Below are 18,948 nucleotides of genomic sequence, written 5' to 3'. Positions count from 1 at the left end.
CAACTTTACATAGTTTATTTATTTTACAAACTTTAACAATATCCATTTTCCATCCTTTTTGTCCTTTCCTTTTTTCAATATGAAATAACTTTTTCCTTGCAAATTCATCAGCTAGGTAATACTGACAAAAAGCATTCATATAAACTTGGATCTTGACTTATTATCAATCTCTTCAAGACTAATTTCCTATTCATTTCCTTCAAAGCGTAATGATGATTAAGTATGATAGTTTGTTACAAATGAAATTTCCTTCTGCTTGAATCCATCTCATGGCGCTGTAAAAAGAAAATGTATTCATAAAAACTTGTTTTTGTTAATTTTTATTGTTAATGTATAAAATAATTTATAAAAAAAAACAATAAAAAATCTTAAATTTTTTTTGGTTCAAATTATGTAAGGCAAATATTGAGTAATGGTGTTATGCAATTAAATTTTACTGCATGTAAATAAAGCAATCTAAATGTTCACTCCCTAAAATATAATATTGAAGAGTACATGTTTTTGCATGAAACAACATAAACTGTTCTGATAAAAAATACAATTGTTGATGCACAAAAACATAAATCAACAACAGTATGTGCTAGTTTTGTTGAAATTCATATTTAGTTTTAAAAAATGGTCTGTACAGACAAACAGATGGAGGAACAACACCAAGGGTCACTATTTACCTCGGCTTTATTACGTGTGTGTAAAGGGCTATAGATGCTTTACAATATTTTAAGAGAAAACATCAAAACACATTAGTTCTTACTACTTACATATCTTGAAATGAATGATTTTAAGCAATATAAACATGGAGTGTAAAAGATTACCTTGTGTATCAATATAAACATGGAGTGTAAAAGATTACCTTGTGTATCCACTCATATTCTCCATATTTTGAATCAAATGTTCCTTTCTGTAAAGATCTCAGCTTCAATGTAAATTTTGGTCCTAACTGCTGTAAACCCACTTTTTTGTTATTTCTAAACACATACCTGTAAAAAAAATCACAACAGTATGCAATTTATTCCACATTATATGATATGAGGACAAAGTCCTGGATAACATCAAGAAAATTAAAAATTATAAAAATAACTTTATTTTCTAACAGTTGTGTGTGTGCATTATCCTGTTCCTGATGGTGGATGCTGCTATGTTGTCAGGCCAAAATTTCCAGTGCAAATTAGCATATCTGATTAGCAAAAAGAATAATGACAACAACATATTAAATGATCATAGTGAAAAATCTTTCAATATATTTTACAGTAACAATCATATAGGTGCCATATAATTCTGAAAGAGAAAGATCTCTAGAAGTTAGAAGTTATTTGATCTTTTTCCCAAATATTTAAGGGCATGCCTATGCAAAAGGTTATATCTGCCTGCAGAAAATATTATCAGAGGTCTGAATTTTATTTGATACCCATTTCAATTTTTTTCTCACTTGAGAGCAAGAGAGCAGACCATGAATGAATTTATGTTGAAAGTGATTAAGGTAAAGGTTTACCTTAAACTTAAATTATCGATGAATATCTACTTAAATGAGGCCAATGTAAGATGAACCCTGCCTTCCAGACTTGTACATCTTACAATCATTCCAAACTAAATATAATTTATAATATGCTTATACTGTGGAGTTATTTTTATTTTTTGGATACCAATTTTCATGGGTTTCTTGGAGTATTGGTTACAACGAAATTAATTGTTCAAATAATAACAAATTTTCTATAGGTTTGTATGTAGATCTCAGCAAAACCACGAAATTATATATCCACAAACATGTAAGTTTTCTTAATTCAAGAAAATTGGTACCCACGAAAATAAATGAATCCACAGTAGTATGAAAGTAAGAGACTTGACAAATTAACTATGAAAATGAGGGCAAGATTAGATGAATAAAATTGAGAATGAAAATGGGGAATGTGTCAAAGAGATAACAACCCGACCATAGAGCAGAAACCAGCTAGATGGATATGTGCACCTTACAAACATTCCATACAACAAATACAGTTGATCTATTGTACATAGAATCTGAGATAACAACCTGATCACTGGTCCATATATCAAGGTCAAAGTTATGCGACTCCTATCTACCAGACATGTACATCTTCTAAAAATCAAACAATTTTACCATGAGTGAGTATCATCATTGAAAATTTATGTACAGATCACTGATATATATACAACAAATCGTGTTTACCTATGATGCCGTACAAACACAAAATCTCTTTGATTATGAAATGTAACAACTCTCCTCCCATCAAACTGTGGATCATGGGGGAACAATGAAGCTAATAATCGTCCAACACTGTGTCCCAATCTTGTGTTAAAATTGTTTAATATCACTTCTGGTCTGTGTGCACTCATTCCTCCAGGCCTCTGCAAAGAAAGAACGGTTTGATATTGGTAACAAAATATCCTTTTATTTCACAAACATAAACTTCAGTTTATAAAAATTCATCATATAAGTAAGTTAAAGCTGCTATATAATTTGTTTACCTCCATTCTTTTAATTTTAACACAAATGTATCTGTAAGAGTATCTTTTTTCTACCGGGCCAAAATAAAAAGATTGTATGTTTGCCCAAACGCGACCGACCCAAAATAAACCCGCCGACTCAAATTCTTTTTTTGACGTTTTTTTTTAAGAATTTTTTTTTTCGGATTTTTTTTGGGTCCGCTCCGTCATCGTACAAAACTTAATGTTTGTCGTCTTTGCGTTTGAAAGTAACTGTGAATAAGATTTAAAGAAAGCGTATAAAAGACGCAGTTAATCGATATTCGATGTTCTCTGTTTTTATCTTCTGATTTAACAAACATAAAGAAGTAAAACATGTGAAGTGGCACATTTTTTTTTACGCTGTAGTTGTCTGTACTACCAAACCCTTACCTATATGCTCAATGTTAATTTCATCGTGTTATCGAATATCTGATAAGAATATTCAGGTAGATTTGTTCAAAACCATGTGCAATCGAATATTTTCAATGTTATTCTGACAGGAAATGGATCCGGAAGTTGCGAATTTACAATCTTGCAAGAAGATTTTGTTTTTACTGAATAAAAAGGAATTATTTCTTGATAAATTGTTGTCTTTAATTATAATCTTTCTTTATCATGTAAATTAGATGCCCTTTTATTCAAATAGTTGAAATTTACAAGTCTCATTTGACAAGATCAGTACGTTGCTGTTTGGGAGAATTTGATAAAACTATAATTGTTCACAGAATCAGAAATATAATCTTAACTGAATGTAACTCCCTCTGAATAATTTATTGCAATATAAATCCCTTTTGACAAGAGAAATCTGACTTTTGACAGAAATATTTTTTTCACATGTGCAAAAGTAAAAACATGTTATGGACGCCATATTGGATTTTTATACAAATTTGTGAGGAAGCCTCTAGAACCATGACCTAAAAATAAATAGTCTTCAGAAAACGTTAACTTTGTGCAATTATATTTTATCAATAATGATTATTTTCAAAAATTTAAACTTGCTTATTTAAAGAAATAAAATTATAACAAATACGTTTTTAGTTTGGAGATTCTACAGAACATGCTTTGATCTATTTATAGCCAAATTAGTTTACCTGTGTGATAATGTAAATACAAATTTGTTTTCAAAACATAAAAAAGACACAAACTAAGGATGGTAGATAATAATTCATATAAATATTTTAGGACATTTAATCTATTTTAATAGAAATAGGATTTAAAAACTGCAAACAAATTTAATCATTACATAATCAGCTGATATTTTTTTTACACAAACATCGTGTTGATGGAACTATTGAAAATCACTTCATAAATCCACCAGCCCTTTCACAAAGCTAGCAATTGTCAGGATACAAATCATATAGTAGACCTGGGAACAGTATATCTTAATATATATGTTCCTGAGTAGACTAATTTATTTATAGAGGTTTTAAATTCATGGCTTTTGGTTTTCTCTACAAAAGTTTGACGGAAAAAAAAGATATACTGTTTTAAGATCTTTTAATATTTTCATGCAAATTCTAAAAAAAAAAAAAGAATTTGCCTACCTACCTACCCACACCCAGTCATCATGGGTCGGGTTTGGGCAAACTGAAATATTTTTAATTGTGGCCCCATACTTTTATAGAACAACAATAATTTAATTGCTTGATACTAACCTTTAATTCTGTTGACAATCTGAGATTGCTAAGTTTAAAGTGAGCTGTTGGTCCCTCTGGTAAATGTGTTATGACTAGACCATCTTATTATCATTAAGGAATCTATTTCATCATTCAAAAAAAAATTATTACAGTACATAGATACTTCATGAGGATTTCATCATTTTGACTGAGCAACATCAATCATAAGGTGTTTTAAAAAGATGGTTGATGTCCTAGTACAAAACCAGTTCAGTTAGAACACCCACAGTGTGTGTCATGCATTTATATAGCATACCCTTGCTCAAAATCAAAAGTATTTAAAAACAAGAATTAGATGTCTGGCCGATACGCAAAAGCACATTTGAGTTAATACTCATGACTTTAAAGCTGCTCATGAAATATGGAGTTATTCTTTTTAGTAGTACAGTATTGGAGAAATGTGCGATGAAAATATTCATTCAACAAATTGAAAAATTCAATGTATTGGAAAACAGAAAGAAGGAATATGCGCTTATTCTGCTCAGAATTTTCTGAGAAAAGTATGATGAAATATTTGTTGGACAAATGGACAGACAAAGACTTATAGGTGCTCTCGCTCTCAACAAAAAAGTTATACATTTTGTAACTTTTTAGTTAGGAACAGTTTTTTGAACAATCCTAACCAAGGAAATGATTTATTCAACTTTTAATTTCTGGGTTTAATCATCAATTTGTGATTATAAGATTGAATGTTTCTGTTTGTAGTTATATGGTTGTTCAAGTGTCGACTGTACACACATTTTTTTTGAGAGGTGCTTCTGTTGTAAAATTGTAAAATGGTTATATAAAGAGAGAAATGTCAGTAACTTAACGTATATCTGTTGTTTTTTTTTAATTCTAAACCCATCCCTGTGACACTGTATGAATGGATAGAAAGCAATGTTGAAATTGTACAAAAAGCATAAAAAAGGATACTGGGTTCTTTTCTGTCCTCATTTATCACTAAAATATCTGTAAAATCTCTTTCCATAGCCTGTGGTATAATTTTCTTTAAATCCAAACCTCTTCTATATTTTATTTCTGCATTAGGCAACATTTTCTTCAACTCTTTACAAAATTTATTTGTTCTCTGAAAAAAATATCATATCAAATTTATTAACAGGTGCATTTTTATAAATTAATAAATGCTTCATCCAAACATTTTTTAGTTTTTTTTCTTAAAGGGAAAATTCACGATTTTTTACTTATGGTTTAAATATGTTCATTATGACATAATATATATATTCACAAAGTTTTATCGCTATATGTGCAGTAATAAAGGAGAAATTCAATAATTAATGAAAAAATATCAACAACTTCCTGTAGGTCGTGACGTTTTCTCCTGATTTTTGCATGCCGGGATTTAAAATACAATCATTAAAAGTCTTGGTTTTTAATCATATTTTAACGTAATCGTAAGCGCGCCAATGACTTGTGCTTTATCTAAAAATTTGTAAGGGTTCCGCGGAACCCAGTGTCTCGCCTACTTTTGCTGTTAATCGCAGACTCAACAAAAATGAGGAAAAACATCAATAAAAATTTCCCTCTCTGTACTGTCTTTTGATTGAAAGAAGCTTCCAAGCTTGGTAAAAAATCCAGGATAGTTTATGAATCTAATAAATGTTTTATAAACTTTAACTGCAGACTGTATGTAATGTTAACTCAGAGACATATAATGTATTATATGTCTCTGGTTAACTGGAAGAAAAACTAAGTCCATTTATAAGTAAAATACGGAAAAAGTGAATTTTTTTTTTACAAAATTTACTTCTGAATAATATCTTATGATCAGAAACAAGCTTCTGTTCAAGTTTGGTACAAATCAAGGATAGTTTATGAAAGTTATTAAAATTTTTAAAACTTTAACCACAGAGTGAATGTAATGTTTCCTCGCAGAAAAACTAAGTCCATTTATAAGTAAAATACGGAAAAGTGGAAATTTATTTTTGCAAAATTTTCTTCTTGATACTATCTTATGATCATAAACAAGCTTCTGTCCAAGTTTGGTACAAATCAAGGATAGTTTGTGAAAGTTATTAAAATTTTAAAAACTTTAACCACAGAGTGAATGTATGTTTCCTCGCAGAAAAACTAAGTCCATTTATAAGTAAAATACGGAAAAAATGGAATTTTATTTTTACAAAATTTACTTCTGGATACTTTCTTATGATCATAAACAAGCTTCTGCCAAAGTTTGGTAGAAATTCAGTATAGTTTAAGAAAGTTATTAAAATTTCAAAAACTTTAACCACAGAGTGAATATTTGTGGACGCCGCCGACGACGACGACGCCGACGACGACGGAATGTAGGATCGCTTAGTCTCGCTTTTTCGACTAAAGTCGAAGGCTCGACAATAACCATCCGATAATAAGAAGATAAAACGCACAGACGTTCAATTGTACACATTCATGAGATAAACTTTCTATGTTAAACGTATATATTCGAATTATTTTTGTAGAAAACACTAAAAGTTATAAATTTATTTTTAATAAATGCATTTTCGGACTGATAAGGTGAACAAATTAAAGTACAATAATCTGTTAAGACAATATATTGGTGTACTCTTATTGACCTTTTACTATCTCTGCTATGACTAGATTTATACGATGTGTGTATTCACGGTTCTGTGTCAATACTCGTAGATGGCTTGTTAAAAGGTAAATTGTTATTTGTACTTCGGTATTTAACCACGCCTCTAGGGCACACCTTGCCAGGTGTGACTGTCTATTCGGATCAATGGATTATAAAACAAGGGAGCATTCAATACACACATTTAAAATACATATTCAAGTTGGTGACAAATAAAAATTGATCGACGTGGAATTATCTAATTATATTTGGTGCTATTATTTATTTAAATTCAAATAAGTTAATTTACTAAGAAATACACAATTTTCGGTTAAAGACCGGAAACTTAATTCATATGTCAGAATGAAGTTATATACACCTCTTGTCTTTGATTTATGTCTCATAAAAAAGGGGAACTTAGAAATTAGAAATAGCTTTACCAAAGCATTTTTATTTGTCTTTATCAGGCGAAAAAATGTACGAGAACACTTACATTTAGGTTTTTGAAAGCCATGTATTAATTAATATCTGAAACTATCTGAAGATAACTCTACCGAAGCGGAATATAATATGTACGAATCAAGAAAAAAATACTTTTGTACTTAAGAGGTTTAAAAAATTGACAGGAAATTTAAGGATCTTCTTGGAATGGAATCGAAAAATTAGGAATAGATATTCTTTTCAAGTGTGAAAAACGTCAACCAAATTTATTCACAATCGGGAACGTCCTTATTTAAATAATCTTCGTCACCCAACATATAATACTTAAATAATTATTTGACCAACGATGTTTAAAATTAAAAGACAACGAATTTAATGTTATCTTTCTCTATTTTTGAATGTAATTATAAGTCCGTTCAACTTGCAAGAATACCCCTAAAGCGGACAAATATCCGACAAGCAGTTTATTCTTTAAATTGCTGTCATTGAATATCAAGAAAGAAAATAAATCCCAAAATTGATTTGAAACTTTAATACTTAATAGTTCTCCTAGAAAATATTCACATCCCTTGTGGATTACAGTGTACGTCCAGTTGCATATATATTACATGAAAGTCGGAACAATTGTGATGATGACGAATTTCGTCCTTTATTCGAGAACAATCTAATTGATATATAAATCTGTGATTTTACTAGGTTCATAACTTCGATGAACCAAAGCAAGTTATATATCGACCTGTATTTAAATCAAATTGTTTCTTTTTTTTCTTCTTCTTCTTTTGGTACAAATAGTCTATCGAATTCGTTGATTATATACTGTTGACATACTAGTACTATACATGGACTAGTCTATTTACAAAACTTTGACCCCAATTTACACAAAATGTATGTTTCTTTCTTATGTTCAATCAGAGACTTGTATTATATGTCTCTGGTTCAATGTATACATGTATATATTTTGAATTGGGCTATAGTTCCGTAACTTTCTATCCAGGCGTATAAACGAATCGTCGACAAGTGCGCACATTTTTTTAAATCAATATGTCTGGTATGTTCCAATCTGTCCTAAACTATTGACAACGAGTATATATTACATTTTCCCAAATTAACCCTTGAAATATGTAAATAGATTTGTATTTCTTCAAATCTTTTTTTTTTACATTATTTATTATTATAAATAATATTCTTTACACCAGAAATGTTATTTAAAAACAAGCGTATTAGTTAAGTAATGACCAGTTTATTATATCACTTTCGGACACGCAAGACAGAGATGTATATTATACATGCACCTGATAGTTCAAGATGGAAAGTTTTAAGTGATCGGTCAGGTACACTGATCAATACATACAGAGGTGAAACGATGCATGAACTTGCAAGCCCGCCGGACAGGAAATCGATTGAATACCTGGACGTGTCACCTTACACCCCTCACAATACATTTGGGAGTAATACCTTTAGCCATGCTGGTGATCAGATGAGGGAAGATCCGAATTTATTTGAATAAAGTTTATTACTTTAAAGAATTATGAACGAATTAGATATTCGAAAACAATTTCCACGGAACACTTATTTATGATTTGAACTTTGACTTTTTAACTAATTCCAATATTAACTGTTCAAAAATAACAGACTACTAGATATGGTTATTAAAAAAATAATAAGAACATTTTCCGTATCAAGTTAGTTATTCAGATAAAACAACCGTACGATTGATGATATCGACACATAATTACGACTACATCGGTTACTGTAGTTTTGTTCCTTTGTGGTTTATAGACATATCGTGACTTTTCATCGTAGAAGATGACAAAATGGCGGAACGCAGAGAATTGATACTCAAAATTTAAAATCGATGGGGATCTCTTATTTAGCGGAATAAAACTTTAATATCTATAAATTTGAGCATTTTTATTCAGAATGGACATAATATCAATTTTTGATTTTTTTGCGAAGTTTCCCTTTAAAGAGCTTGTTGAGAATCCTTCAAAGCAATTAAAGTTAATGAACACTTTGCATAAATTTCTGAAAACTAGAAAGAAATCATAGCGCAAATAATTACATACAGAATCTAAATAGTCCCTTAATTATATTACTGTGGTACAAAATTCTTGTTTTAAAAAAAAAATCAAAACAATCAGTATTTTGTTCAAGGCACTTCACTCAAGAAATTAAAAAAACCCAATGCAAACAATGACTATCTTGTTCAAAGCATATTACTCCAGAAATTAAAAAAAATCTTGCTATGTACTTTATTTGTTTAATTAAATGCTTAATAAATACTTCAATTCTGGTGTAAAAAACAATTCCTATAACAAATTTCTTTACAACTTACCGCACCAGGTCTATCACAGGTAGTAATAAGAAGTTTAGGTAGAGTTTCTCTGTTAAAATATGAAGCTAATTCATCTGTAGCCTCATCTAACATAACCTGTAATAAAAAAAAAACCTCACACATTTACCAATCTGTATCACCATATCTTTGGACTCAGTAAAGAAGCTTTATTCAATTTTGAAGTAGAACAAGTTTGATCATAATATGGATTGAACAATGAACACACTCAAACAGTTGTGGTTCTTTTTTCCATCTTACATTTGTTCACACTGTTTCTGCTAAAATTATATTACAGTTAACTCATCAAAATAAAAGTTACAGCAATTAAGGTGGTACCCAAACACTTTGACTAAAATTAATTTTCATAAAATTTGGACAGGATATCTACTTTGACCCATCGAAAAAAATATAAAAATTTCAAAAAAAACTTGAACCAATCACTTTCACAGAAAAATTTCATTGGACGTATTGCAGTTTAATAAACACTTATTTTGATCATCCAGAAGCTTACTATTTCATTAACAATAGAAAATGATTAAAACGTGTAGCTGATTTTAAAGTTATCTCCCTGAAGTGTTTGGTACCACCTTACGGATAAAATAATCAAATTAACCCAGAAACTCTGATTCTCATCAATAAAATTTTTAGTCAGCTACAAATCAATATAAATTTGAACCCTAGAAATATCTACGACTATACATATCAATAATTAAGTTCAAGAGTGCAACCGTTAATAAACTGAATTGCCTGAATCAGATTCAAAACAATAAAATTAATCCCTATTTTGATTTTAAACAATAAATACAGACAGAAAGTTTGAATTTTTAAATTATTAGGGCACATAACTGTACAGAAAATGAAAAATATGCAAAAACAGAAATTATTCTCATTCCTCTTGTTTTAATTGATTCATGATATAATGTTTCACAGACTGGTCATGAAGACCTTACCATTAATCCTGAAATCTTTTCAATAAATATTATACTTTACTCAAATAAGTGTTCAAGCCAGAAATACAATATTTTTTTTATTTAGATATTTACCTCTTCATCGTCTGGATTCACCATGGTCTCATCATACACTCTCATACTTTCTATAGTTTTGGGGACTTTCTTTGGCTCCTACAAAACAAAATCTAACTGAATCTATTGGTTATCAGCATTAAAAACCTATTTGTACATTGTATACACAAACCCTTAAAACATTTTTATTACCGTATGAAAAATTTCATTCATTTCAAGAAAATTTGTAAATATATAAACCTGACATACATTTTACAACTCCTGAAAGGTAAAAGTGGAATTCGTCAATATCTCACATGACCTCCATTTTGTCATAAATAAAATACAAATCAAATGATATTGCAAGAAAAGGGCATTATGTGCTGTTTTACAATATCAAGGACTTTAACTCCTGACAGTCAAAGTGAAAAATATGGAGCTGCACCTCCATTTTGTCATCAGCAGCATAATAATAGAATTTCATAATACATACATGTATGTAAGTGATTGAATGGGTAATAGGTTGTTGAACAGAAACAGTTGGAAGCTACCCGAAGCCCTATAAGACAATTATACAAAGGAAAAATTTCCCAAAAACAATGAATACATGTAAAGTTTCAATTTCCATTCTGTTTCACACTTACATACCTTTTCACCTGAAGCTTCTTCTTCTCTTTTTCTTTTCTTCTTTTCTTCTATTTTGGTCTAAAATATAAATATTTACAAGGTAATATGTTGTGTTTTACAACCTTTTTCTATAACCAGTGAGAGGAAAAACTAAAATTTGGAAATTTCACAGTTGGCAGCTAACATGGCTAACAAGAAAACTTGATATCAGTATTATAAAACTATGATGTAGCATTTTGCAATGCCAAAATGAGACAACTACTATACATCAAAGACAAATGAACAAATTTGAAGACTGACAGGTAACTTAATGGCCTTCAATAATGAACAATTTACACGTGCACTGTATTGTAAGCTATATAATTAAAAGGATGAAAAATTGTGAATCATTTAAAAGAGAAACAAAAGGCCTGATTTAGACTACAACAATAAACTTTTGAAATGCGGCTTTTGTCTTGATACTGAACAAGCACACCTTGTCAGTTGGTTGACCATTATGGAATATCTGTTTCACAGATGATATCGGATATGTTCCTAATGTCGTAACTACAATCACGTTCCCTTTTCAAAAATATGACCTACAAAATTAGACTATTTATCAGGTTTATAATAACATGAGCAACACAACGGGTGCCACATGTGGAGCAGGATCAGTGTTCTAGGATTCCCATTACCCGTTACCCGGGGTAAGTGGATTAGGACAACGGGTAAGTCATTTTTTAGCCTTTGTCACCCGGTGGTAAGTCAATTTTCAAGTTCGGGGAAGCCGAAAAACTCTTGAAATTTCCCGGTCCTCTTCAATTTTCCCATATCTGCTTTTTATTTTTATTAAATCACGAGAAAAAACTTTGATAAAAGATCAAAGATTTTGTCGATGTCTATCGGCGCTTTTATTCAAGCACTCGTTTACTAGGTGTAATCAAGCGCAAAAGAGACCACATTCTTCTATCATTCTAATGGTCGGTCACGGTGTCGGTAAAATCGGAAAATCCGGATTGATAACTGGTGCTTAAATCGGGACATAAACGATTTTTTTTCTTGTCATCGGAGGAAAATAAACTTACAGTTGCATTTATTATAGCTCTTAATAAATGACATAGTAATAACTATAACATATTTGTCAAATTTAGTAAGAAATCGTTTTTTTTAAATTTTGTACAAAATTCAATCGTATCCGAATCCAGCTTTGTTCAGACAAACTTCACAACATATAATTTAAAGCATGTCATAAAAGTTTTTAAATTTAAAATCTATGTGCAACAAATGACTTATCCTTAATCATTAATGTTCAGTGAATCAGCCTGAAAAATATTCAGTATTTTATAAAGAGCATGTCTGATTTTTAAAAAGAGTTGCATGTAAGTCCCTTATTTTTTTTACAGTGGATTATTGGTATGAAAGTCAGTGAAGTACTGTTATAGTTCAATGTACTTTTCTGGTGGTATAGGTATATAGTTACAATTAAGCCATATATTTCAAATACTTTTCAATACACTTTAGTCATCATTGCTTCATACAAAACATCATTTGACATCACAAAAAAAGGGTACTTTCTGAAGCATGAAAAAGGTGCCAGGAAATGGCTAGAATGCAGGTATTTTGCATCATTTACCCCAGAGCTTCTGGGGGCCTTGAGCGGCCCCCAGACCCCCGGCCATAAGGGCGGCGAGCTAAAGCTCGCCGCAGCGGACGGCGCAAAGCGCCGTCCGCATTGGTTGGCGGATTTAACTTTTAGATGTGGGTAAGTAATTTTTTTATTGATCTTACCCGTGGTAAGTCAAGGTGCTAAAAAAATCCTAGAACACTGCAGGATCTGCTTATCCTTCAGGAACACCTGAGATCACACCCATTTTTTGTTGGGGTTGGTGTTGCTTAGTCTTTAGTTTTCTTTGTTGTGTCTTGTGAACTATTGTTTTTCTGTTTGCCTTTTTCTTTTATAGCCATGGTATTGTCTGTTTATTTTCAATCTATGACGAGTTTGAATGTTCCTCTGGAATCTCTTGTCCTTCTTTGTCAGATCTATCATACATGGTAACAAAAATCTGACAAGTTTTGTAATTGCTTTCAAGCCTTTGAAACCAATAGTAATTCAAAGAATCTTAAGCTTTGAAGATATGAAGATAAAAAGAAAGGTCATAAATTACCAAATCTACCAATTGTGTCTACTTTAAAGCTTTATCTGGGGGTCCTTACATACGCCATGGCTTCTACTGACCCGTCATCTTGGAATGTCCTTATGAAATTTCTCATCGCATGATAATATTTACATATTATACTTATCATGCTTAACTGATATAGATGTGGAGCTTAACAATTAACAAGAACTTATAAATTTTGTACAGGTTTCAATTTTCACCATTTAACACCTTAATCATGTTTATATCTAATTAAACTCCTTACCACACTGTCATGACTGTTAAGTCTGAAAAGTTAATAGTGATCCACTACTCTTATTGAAAATGTATGAAGTATATGTGTCGTAAAATGTAAGTAATCTATTCTAATAACTTACATGATTCATATCCTTTACAAGTTAGGTACATGTAGCACTGCTTTGGACAGATTTAAATTTGAGAATATCTTTTTACGGTGCAGAGAGATATGCAAATAATGACCAAATTTTCATAAGGGGGCCCACAGACTGCCTAAAAGGGCCTGCTCCAGTCATGTCTCAGTGATTCCTTATAGTCAACAAAATTTTTCCCATAAAATGGGGGCCAGGGCACTACCTAAATCCACCTATATTCCAACAGTAATCAGTATGTCAGTAGAGAAAACTGTTTTGACCCGAGTTATCCTGTTTCGTACCTTTGCCTTTTCTTTTTTGAGTTTTTTATATGCTTCATTTCTGAGTATTTTGTTTCTAATGCCTGATATATTTCGTTGGGGAATAGTTTGGACAGTTTCTTCTTCTTCATCGCTCCCCACGTTTTCTTGTTTTCCTTTAGCAGCCATTTTGAAGGGAGAATGCGTTTACTTCCCTTTTTGTTTTTATCACAACTTTATAAAAGACTCGTCCTTTTTAATATTAGATCAGGCAATTATTATAATCAATCGCTTAATTTTGTTTTCAAACTTGTATTTAATTATCGTATTTCCCTTAAATACATCTTAGCAAGGACGTATATTAGATTAGTTATACGTCCTTGATCTTAGTGATATAAATACGGCTCCCGGCTCCAACAGTAATCTACAGTCAACGATTCGCAAAACTATCGAAGAGCGCCGTAGTTGGTGCAAAGGGTGCTCTCGTAGACGTTCGCGTCAAAAATTAAATTGTGATCGAAGGCTGGGACTAATCACGGGGACTCGGTTAGCAGATTAAATTTTGTTAATCAATGTTTTTTATATTTTTTTTAGTATTTCCTGTCTATTTGTATTACTTTATTAACGTATTTTGACGATGGCATCGATATTTCTTTGTGTTCTGGCAATGTGCACTTTACTATCCCGGCATATCCGTATACTGAAAAAAAAACTAGGTTAAAAAAAATATAAAAAACATTGATTAACAAAATTTTAATCTGCTAACCGAGTCCCTGTGGGACTATTATACTAGTCAAAGGCTACGTTATTTTCCATTCTTTCCTGAAGTGGGCACAGCAGGAAAAGATATCATGCAAAATAGTCTTCGCCATTGGTGTGACCGTATATCCGTATCAAGTTGGGAGATTTCCTTTACATTTTGATATCACCAAATCTATGATCAGATACTGGCACCGGCTTGAAAATTTGGCCTCATCCTTTCTCTTACTAAAAGATGCATATTTAGAGTCAAAGCTATCATTTGACTCAAAAATTCCCTCTTGGTATAAATCTTTAAACTATTTGCAAAAAAAAATAATGGGGTTGACAATCTAGCCTTTGCAAGCAACTTTAGATATCTTGAAAGATATCTTACTTTATTACGTGAATCACCTGAGCAGAGGAGAAATTTCACTCGATTGCGTATTTCTTCTCACAGACTAAGAATTGAACAAGGTCGCTATCAGGGTACTCTCCGACAAGACATGATATGTCTCAGGTGCACCTCAAATGAAGTTTATGATGAAAAACATTTCAAGTTTATTCTCGTGTACATCATCTCAAGATAAGAGAAATTGTTTAAATTCCACTATTAACTCACTATGCCCAAACTGTACGCATTTGATTCCTAGCCCAAGACTGATATGGCTTCTTAGTGTAGAGAATCTTGATATCTTGATATCTGTCTGTGAGTTAGTTGATGCAGGAACATATATATGTTAGATATACTGTTCCCAGGTTGATGAAGACAAAATATAAAATGAAAGATAAATATTTAAATCAGGCTTTCTTTTGCAGTGTGTTTGTTTATTTTACATTGGTTAAAGTACATGTATATAGGGGAGGGTTGAGATCTCACAAAACATTTTTAACCCCAGTGGAAATAAGTTTCAAAGGACCTCGCTGGAAATAAGTTTAAATTAACTTTTCACGTTGTCTAAAGTTATTCATGTCTAGTGCCCTGTATGCCAGTTTATTCAATGTGTCCGTCAAATTCATGTCTTTTACCTCGAATAAACATATATGACTCCGCCGCATTTTTGAGCCTATCCCAATCAGAAACTTCTGGTCTTTTCTTGTCTTAAATATTTTTTAAAATTTTGGTTCATTTATAAATGTGTTTCGGGTTTTAGTGTGACGTCCATTTACTCTGAACTATTATACATTTTTGTTTAGGGTTAAGCTGAAGTCCGTCTCAGGATGCCATATATTCTTGCTGTGTGACTGTCAGTGAAGACCAATTGGTGGCCTTGATCTGTTGCTGCTCATTGGTCGTTTCCATCTTCAATTTTAAAAAAAATTGTTTAACCGACATTGACACACATAATACATAAGACACTGAGACAACCTGACTTATAGCTGACTATGCGATATGGGCCGTTTGCTCACTGTTGAAGGCCGTACAGTTGTCTATAGTTTTATGCCTGTGTCAGCTGACTATGCGATATGGGCCGTTTGCTCACTGTTGAAGGCCGTACAGTTGTCTATAGTTTTATGCCTGTGTCATTTGGCACTGAGACAAACCTGACTTATAGCTGACTATGCGATATGGGCCGTTTGCTCACTGTCGAAGGCCGTACAATGGTCTATAGTTTTTATGTCTGTTTCATTTGGTCTCTTGTTGAGATTCGTCTCGTTGCCAATCATACCTGACATCTTCTTTTTTATAATTTTAAATACTAGAGTAGACATATATAATGAGACATTGAATATACATGTACAGAGCACAAACAGCGTGCTAAATGATTGATATTCAACATATGTATATAAAACGACGCAGGCCTACATATGCTAAAAAAGTATACATGTATAGTCACTCAGTTGCAGCATAATTCCTAACAAAGCCACACATATATACAAATAAAAATTGAGTAGTATAGCTGTTATGTTCATCCATTGCATATCATTGTAGTGACACATTTTGTCGTTCCACGAGTTTATATATAAGATTTTTGAAAATGGTGAGGTAAATAATACCATATATATCTGCATAGTATTCAAAAGAATGCAAAATGACTTTTGCATCCGCCTTACCTATGGAACAAAACTATGTTTTAATTCTGTTGTTTTGTAATTGTAAATAACAGTCTCTCATAGTTCTTTTAAGAATGGCACATGCATTCTAAATTTTTATATTGTGTACTTGATATTATATTGTGTTTATACTTGTATGTATGTGGTGAGACTTTAATAAACTATTGAATCTGGAAGTTGTGCTCCGATATTGATATCTAAAGGAAAATTCGAAGAGCCTGTAATTCTGTGGTAATTTGTTGCTGTGTTGCTGTATTATACATCGTATTTGTTTTTGTTCATTGTTTTGTAAAAACAAAACAAGCTAGTGATTTCTCGTTTAATTATTTTACATAAGTCCTATAGGGACCTTTCATGCTCGCTGACTACTAAGTATGCGACATGTTTTTTTCCCTCCGTATTGTTAAAGGCAAGCGTACGGTGATCAGTATATAGTCGTTAACTTCTATACCAATTGATCTCTTGTGGAGAGGTGTCTCGTTGGCAAACATACTGACATCTTCATAATATAGATATAGAAAGATGTGGTGTGAGTGCCAATGAGACAACTCTCCATCCCGAAATAACAATTTAAAAAAAGTAAACCATTATAGGTCAATGTACGGCCTTCAACACGGAGCCTTGGCTCACACCGAACAACAAGCTACAAAGGGCCCCAAAATTACTAGTGGAAAACCATTCAAACGGGAAAACCAACGGTCTAATCTATATAAAATTTAAAAAAAAAAACGAGAAACGAGAAACACGTATAAATTACATAAACAAACGACAACTACTGTACATCAGATTCCTGACTTAGGACTGCAGGTGCAAAAATTTGCAGCGGGATTAAACGTTTCGATGGATCCAAACCTTCTCCCTTTTTCTGAAACAATATCATAACATCACATTATAGAAAAATATAAGTTCTTATCGAAAGTTGTCTGGAATCTTTTTGTGCAAATAATAGCGATATGTTTATTAGTTTTAACTCCGGCCGTTATCTGACCGTTTATACTCAGATGTTTGCATTCGCTCATTATATTGAATAATATTTTCTATTAAATTCGTTTTTGCCCCAGTTTTACTTTCATTGCAATTGTCTGACAGTTGTCGGGATTTGCTTTCATTTGATACAAGGTGAATTAATTAATGAATTTAAACTGTCATTTTCTAACATTGCCGAATTATATATTGAAATATCATTTACACAATTACAAGTCCTTACTTTTCTATCAACCGCATATTTAAAGAGTGCATGAGCTGTATCTATAATAAAAAAAAATGTCGTTTTAATAAAATACGTTTAATAACCATGGGTTACAAAACTTTTGGTTTAATTAGTAACTCGGGTATAGCGGGTTGAACTTGAACAGCTGTACCTCTGTGCTAATAAATCAAGAGACATGATACATATGATAAGAAATATTTTTTACTATGCGACAACTCATGATCTTGACCATCCGAGATTTCCTTTAAAATGATAGGTTTCAAATTATGATTTGAACATCTCAATATATAAAAATATACCCGCAATAAAAATTGAAATGGCCACTGAAATCAAATAAAGTAAAGGATCCGTTTTAAATATTAGACGAATACAAGAATAGATTGGGAAAAGAAGGGATACATTTATTGCATCAAAGGGAAAGATATTTCTTTCACTTTTTCTACAAAACTAGATTTTCTTTTATTATCCGAATTTAATTTCAACATACATAAAGTATGTAAACTTAATCTGAAACTAACTTATTCAGCATTCACCTTGGACGTTATTTTTAGTTAAACACTAAGTATTATTTTTACTTTTCTTAATCTAAAGAATATAATGTTCAGCAAACTCAACCTTTTGTATAATATATTACAAAGATTGATTGGGTATTCTTTGCTTTACGTACAGTGACAAATAGTTCATGCATGTCAAATTCAAGACGATTGTAAGCCAGTACATGTTGTTTAACATACAGGATTTTTAAAATGTTTATTTGTTGTAGATGGATACAAATTGAGACAAGGAACAGATAATTAGTGATTATTGGCGTGATAATCAAATAATGTTAATTATAATTAAGTGATGCTGATTGTACTTTATCTGTAAATAATTTTTGAAGCATTTTATTGAACTTAAAAAAGTCAACTTATAGAGTTTACATTAGTTAGTAAATTTGGTCTTTAAATCACTAATTAACAAAACGTCCTTCGGACTTTATAATAGATTGATTTTTGGTTGTTTAAACATCCCGGTAGTGGCAAATATTTCATGCATGTTTAGAACGATGTAGTTCATTTACTTTACGATAA

The 18,948-nt window shown here is 31.4% G+C and overlaps 1 protein-coding gene across 1 annotated transcript; it reads right to left on the bottom strand.

The window, feature by feature from the left end:
• Nucleotides 1–14,097, bottom strand: LOC143072413 (ribosome production factor 1-like). The gene is made up of 9 exons (XM_076247326.1): nt 13,918–14,097; nt 11,131–11,187; nt 10,525–10,602; nt 9,482–9,577; nt 5,073–5,226; nt 4,137–4,219; nt 2,183–2,361; nt 851–977; nt 1–275 (listed from the first exon to the last, which is right to left on the bottom strand). Exons 1-9 carry the CDS (start codon nt 14,062–14,064, stop codon nt 234–236), a joined length of 963 nt encoding a protein of 320 aa, XP_076103441.1. The 5' UTR covers nt 14,065–14,097; the 3' UTR covers nt 1–233.
• Between the last annotated feature and the right edge of the window lie 4,851 nt (nt 14,098–18,948).

Source organism: Mytilus galloprovincialis, chromosome 1 (assembly GCF_965363235.1).
Source record: "Mytilus galloprovincialis chromosome 1, xbMytGall1.hap1.1, whole genome shotgun sequence".
Lineage (NCBI taxonomy): Eukaryota > Metazoa > Mollusca > Bivalvia > Mytilida > Mytilidae > Mytilus > Mytilus galloprovincialis.
The sequence above is the reverse complement of the archived record's forward strand: the minus strand, read 5'-3'. Positions and strand labels throughout refer to the sequence as shown.

Excerpts from the sequence above, each read along its gene's own strand:
- LOC143072413 (XM_076247326.1), bottom strand. The coding sequence starts at position 14,064 with ATGGCTGCTAAAGGAAAACAAGAAAACGTGGGGAGCGATGAAGAAGAA. Across the intron at positions 978-2,182 it reads GTGTTTGTACGGCATCATAG|GTATGTGTTTAGAAATAACA; the intron begins GTAAACACGATT and ends TTTTTTTTACAG. Across the intron at positions 276-850 it reads AATATGAGTGGATACACAAG|CGCCATGAGATGGATTCAAG; the intron begins GTAATCTTTTAC and ends TTCTTTTTACAG.